Source organism: Anneissia japonica, unplaced genomic scaffold, assembly GCF_011630105.1.
Source record: "Anneissia japonica isolate Jap-2015-1 unplaced genomic scaffold, ASM1163010v1 scaffold4929_len162294_cov128, whole genome shotgun sequence".
Classification (NCBI taxonomy): domain Eukaryota; kingdom Metazoa; phylum Echinodermata; class Crinoidea; order Comatulida; family Comatulidae; genus Anneissia; species Anneissia japonica.
This window is the reverse complement of record NW_022721921.1, coordinates 48,571-54,639: the sequence shown is the minus strand read 5'-3', so window position 1 is coordinate 54,639 and position 6,069 is coordinate 48,571. Positions and strand designations below refer to the sequence as shown.

Sequence of the window (6,069 nt, the reverse complement as noted above, 5' to 3'; positions counted from 1 at the left end):
CCCGAGGTCAAACATTAGTAGTTACTATCGTTAGGTCATGCCATGTTCGCGCTTAGGTAGCGAACGCACTGGTCTCGCTTCACTGGTTTCACATCACGGGATTTCGCATCGTTGGATTTTCCCACCGCTGAATTTCGGATCGTTGAACCATGGTTGAACTTTCTTATCACTGACTGGTAGATTAGAGAGCGTCATATCATTGTTTGTTTGTTGCATAGTGTGTAAACTAAGACTGCATGTGTATTTAGGTTTATATTGTAAAATGGACGACTTAAGTGAGTATGATGATTTTGATTTCGAACTTCAATGCCAAGAAGCCGATTTACTGTATGAATCAGAGGAGAATGATGTTAATGCTGGTGATATATGCATATGCGGGAATCCGTCTGTTGATGACCTGGTTGAATGTCAGTCTACCGATTGTAAAGTGAAATTATTTCACATGAAGTGTATTGGCAGTATGGCCACTGATACAGACTGGATTTGTGACACTTGCAAACAACACTCAAATAATGAATCGACCGCAACAAGTAAGTTATAAAACCTATGCACTTTTATTTTATCTCAGGAAGCAATAGATAGGCCTAGTATATTTCTTTCTAAAAATAAAAAAAAATCAATAATAATGTAAGCCAATCAGGCTATGCATCGACATACTTTTATATAGTACCGCATTGTTAATTCCCCATGATAATGGGCATATTGAAATATTAAGGAATGGAATTGACTAAAATATTGTAAGATATAATTACCAACTTAAATTAAGAAATGAGCTTACAGTGGGTGTCCGCAATGCTCTCGTTGATAAGGAATTGATAATACAGCCAGCAGGCAAACGAATAAACAACATTGACAAAGCGTATGCAAAAAACAACAGACGCAAGAATAAACAACTGAAACAAAACGAACGTATCCTCGTGGTGCAGATTCTTGTGTAAGTATTTACACTGCTGTTTTTTATATGTATTTATTACTGTACTGTATTATTATTTCTTTTAAAACAGGTGAAACGAAGACCACAAAGACCAAGCGGAAGAACAACAAAATAAAGAAATGGGAAAGTAATTACAAATTACAAAATGCGCTTGAAAATGCGGGAGAAATCGTAAAAGAAGCATGCGAAAAATTGGTGAAAAATCCAATGTTAAATATAGATGATGAAAAGAAAACTGAAATATGTAATGCAATTGATAATCTCTTAAAACACGAACAAAAAAAATATTTTGATGAAAAAATCATAACAATGATATGGAAAACAATTAGTGAGAGTGAGGGAAAGAAAACAGCATCGGAAAATCTTGATAGTGTGTGTCGCCTGTTCCACGATTTCCGATTAACAAAGGAACCAGAGTTTATCGACTTCTTTCAAAGATGCAGCAAGAAAACGGCAACTTTTTTGTTCAACATGCTCGCAGATAATGTTCTTGTAGAATTAATTAACAGGAGAGTCGGAGATACAGCTAGCTTGGTCAGCAAAGGCGATCAAGTAAACCTGTCAAATGAAGAAGAAGAAACGTTAAGATATGTTGCAGGTTTCATTCCTTTCAAACTCATTCGCTTTTATAAAAGATTGCCAAATAATGAAATGGCATTAATATGCATCGAAATATTACAGCAGTGGAGTGATGACAGTACTAAATCAAAAATGGATTTTTTAGCCTATAGCCGAAAATAGATTGATTTGATTGACAGGGGAGGTTTATTTAAAGTAAACGATGAGGTATACGCATTTTTTAGGAGACTTGAACAGAAGATTAAGCCTATCTTGGTATTTTCATATTTTCAAATATGAAGAAATTTAAAAATGTTAACCTAAAAGAGCTCCTACTAAACGAATTAAACGTTCCTGCGATTGAATTTGCATTTCAGAGATTAATTGGCAATTCTGTTAGCGAAGCCATTATCGAAAATCTGTTGAAGAAAGTTAAAAGGAATTTTTGTAGATATACGTTGTAGGTGCTATGTAGATGTTTATATCATGAATAAAAAGAAGAACGATAGCACCGTAGGGCGGAAAAGTGAGAAACCACTTAGGAAAAAACTAGCAGAATAAGTACCGCAGTCAAATGAAACCGATACCAAAAGTGTCTGGACTGTGGTCATAAGATTTTGGTGTGTTCGGAATCAATAAATGTGTAAAGTACAGTATGTGAATAATATTGAGTACCGGTACCGTATATATTTTTTCAATGTGTATTTAATATTTCACCACAATATACTTCAGCATATTATAATTACATTTGCGTACTCACATTCCAATAAAATAATAAAGCATTAAACATTTAAGTTGTATTATGCGCACACACAAATCTGGTCAATGATCATGGACTAATTTCATGACAAATTATGATGAATGACAATAAGACAAAGCTAAAATACACAATAATTTGTGACAAAATAACATGTTAAAAATTAACAAAACGTACACATTGATTACTTCTTAGTTGCTCTTCTTGGCAGTGCCTCCGAATTCATGACGATTGAATGGTTGTTTGTCGTATTGCCTCGTCGGGACGGAGTAATGCACGAGTCGGCAACTTGGATGGAAAGGGCATTGTGACAGAATTGTCCAACTGTCGGATTTTCGTTTCTCCCGCCGCAACCGCGCTGTTTTGAAAAATATTCCTCAATGGGGTCCTGATTCAACTTTTCGCTCAAGAAGTACTTGACATCTGGAATCGCCAGCATTTCCCTTGCCAAACAGACAAATGAGTTCACTGCAACAAATTAAGTAGGGGACCATTTTAACATACTTATAAATGCATTTTCAGCTACACCTCCTACTTTGAAGTGGGTTTTATCCTACGCTTAATATAGCAAATTCATGCAGATATAAAAGCTCCATGGTACATTGACCCTACCTGTAATTCGCAGCCCATCCAATGTTTCAGGACTGAGGCACATTTTGTTTCTCTGAATTTTTGTCAAGTTTGGTATGCTGTTGACTTGATCCTCCCATTTCTGAAAGAAGCCGAGGAAGTCTTCTTCTAACCACTGTGAATGAAATTGCAAACATTATCAAAACTTATGAAATTGAATATTTTTTGGTTTTTTATTGATTACAATATTATTATGTTATGTGGGTTTAACGAACATTGACTAACCTTTATTCTTGGATCATCAACACTTGTGTATTCTTTAGCATCTGCGTTGACGTACAACTGCTTCTTCTGCCTTCTGGATACATTCAAACAGTCAAAGAATTTATTCATTTTCGATATGAATTCGATCGTTGACTTTGTATCGTAGCGACCTTGACTCTCAAATGCTTTTACAACGCTGTTGCTAAGAACCTTTTAAAAAACAAATATCGATATGCCATATTTTCAATACATCGAGGTAATAAGATTTCAAAGTTAACATAGTGGAACGGGTTATGTCCCGCTTTGGGTAATTAACACCTATCAAAATATCTACTTCCCCACCCCTTCTTTTCAACACATGTGGCTCCAGCTGGAACTGATCTTCAATTTGTCGCATATCCGCTTCTGCTACTTCACTTACAGTGTTCACTGTTTCCAAGGCGACTGCTTCAATTTCATGAGACCCTCCGGTGCCTTCCAATTGAACCTTAAATATTCTGGTTTCACACTATGTTTCTTTCCCACCTATGGTTGTTAATGTTGCGGTTACTCGTTTACCTCTGGCTTGCAATTCTTCTACAAAGCCTTTTCTGATGAAAGTTCCCTGAGATCCATTATCTAGCATAACATTTGCCCTTTTCCATTTCTTTCCGACTGATACTCCTACTTCGACAACTCTTAATAATGGTTGATCATAGATACCCTTTGAGCAGTTTACCAATTTCACCGTTCCTGTATCCCTTTCAGGATGTAACAAGGGATGATGGTACTTGTCACATTGCTTATCATTCACCCTTTTGGAGCACGTTTTTCTCCTTCTACAGTTAGATATGTTGTGATTTCTGCCGGCTACCTTTAAACAGGCATAGCATACATGATTGGTTTTCGCAAGCTCAAACCTTTCTTGTGACTTAGCCTTTAGCAGTGTGCTACACTGATCCGGCCAGTGTTCATTAGACTTACATACCCAGCACTTTGGTGATCTTTCTCGATCTGCATTCCAGTTCATGTTGTTTACCTGTACTTTTCTAACCTTTGTTGTGTGAGTTGGCTGCCTGATTTCACTGAATCCGAAGACAGGATCATTAACTTCCAGTGCACATGTTCTAATGAACTTCACAACATCCTCAAGTGTAGCATTCTCGGATTTTAATTTCAGTTGGTAGTTTTCCTTCTGCCACCTGTTTCTAAGAAATCTTGGTAATTTTTCAATGATTAGTTTTAGGCTACTTTGATTATTTAATTCGTTGAGGTATCCTAATTCCTTAAGGGTTTGAAAACAATTGTCTAGATCCTCTGCATACTGTTTTAATGCATTCACCTCTATCTTGGGTCTATCGGTGATTTTACTTACCCAAGCTTGCACTATCACTCCTGTATTGCCAAATTTCTCTTTAAGCGTTTTACACGCAGCCTCATAGCCTTCCTTAGGTGGTTTTAATACACAAAACTGTATAGACTCTAGGGCTTTGCCTGAACAGTACGACAATAAGGTGTTTAACTTTAATCCATAATCTGGTACATTTGTCACCATATTGTTGAAACCTGATATAAATGCATGGTAATATAAAGGATCTCCCTCATATTGCTTAACCTTGGTTTTTGGCAAAGCCAATGTTTGAAACAAACCAATTAAACTTGCATTACTCTTTACATTTACATCATTAACACTAACATTTTCATCCGCCTTAGGCGGTTCTGATTCAACATTTTGTTCATTTTTGCTACCTTTATTTTCAGTTACCTCGACCTTCTCTTTGGTCTCTGGATTGATTTCAACTGTTTCAGCATCTTGAACGATCTCTGATTTCTGTTCAGACTTGTCTTTCCACACTTCGGCTAGATGTAACTCAATTACCCTCATCTCGGAAAGGAACTCTTCCTGACATTGGACCATCCATTCTTCTTCTTTAACATATTCCGCTTCATTAGCCAAAAGCTCAATTAACTCATCATGGGATGCTTCAATAGCCTCAAACTTTGCCTTTGCCTTTTCAATAGCTTTATTTATCTCATCGTGTTTGTCTGGCTGCATGGTTAGCATATGCAATTCTTTCATTGTTCTTGTAAGATTACCCTTCCGGTTTCGCCGTGTAATCTTCAGCTTCTCTGGATCCATAGTGTTTTGCTCCTTCTTTCACGTGGATGCTCCAATAGTAAATTGAATTGTAAAGAATTGCCGCAAAACACTGAACAAATGATGCAGGAAACTCCGTTAAAGTTCTATGACGTTTATTACGATAAAGTATCCGATGGTAACTTTTATCATTTATCGTAACATCTCATTCAATTCTGTAATCGAATAACCATTAAACACATTAGAAACTTCTTGAAAACATTATTATGAACCATTCAATACGATAAGCCTTACATAATACGGTTTGCCTGCAATAAATGAAGACTTACTACTTTGCCGTGTTTCCTACAAACAGGTTAGCATACTGTGTGATCAGTCAATTACTAGTCAACATCCGATCACCTCCTGAACAGGTTAGCCTAAACAAGGAACATCAATTTTAAACAATATCTCAATAAACTATACTATATAAATCAAACATTACCAACAAGCGTTAAAATTATAATTACAACAATCATCTTATAGCAGCCTGAGTACCAATACTGATTAGGAATAAATCAACTTCAATAGTATAACGCATACTGTATAACTATAAATCCAATCAATCGTGAAGACTGATATCTGACGTGATTCTTCCATTTCTTAGTGTAGTAGGCCTAGTAATACCTACACACAACGCACATCGGCCTCACCGTGCATGACAGTAATACCTAGCTAGGTCTAGGCCTATAAACTAGATGTGTATAAGAGACAGCCAATTGAACCTTAAATATTCTGGTTTCACACTCTGTTTCTTTCCCACCTATGGTTGTTAATGTTGCGGTTACTCGTTTACCTCTGGCTTGCAATTCTTCTACAAAGCCTTTTCTGATGGGTTTTTTTTTTGTTAAAACCAGAATTCTCAAAATT

At 36.3% G+C, this 6,069-nt stretch overlaps 1 protein-coding gene across 1 annotated transcript; it reads right to left on the bottom strand.

Annotated features, from left to right (window-relative positions):
• Positions 1-3,563: 3,563 nt before the first annotated feature.
• Positions 3,564-5,542, bottom strand: LOC117111760. The gene is made up of 2 exons (XM_033254756.1): positions 5,490-5,542; positions 3,564-5,375 (listed from the first exon to the last, which is right to left on the bottom strand). Exon 2 carries the CDS (start codon positions 5,200-5,202, stop codon positions 3,592-3,594), a length of 1,611 nt encoding a protein of 536 aa, XP_033110647.1. The 5' UTR covers positions 5,203-5,375; positions 5,490-5,542; the 3' UTR covers positions 3,564-3,591.
• Between the last annotated feature and the right edge of the window lie 527 nt (positions 5,543-6,069).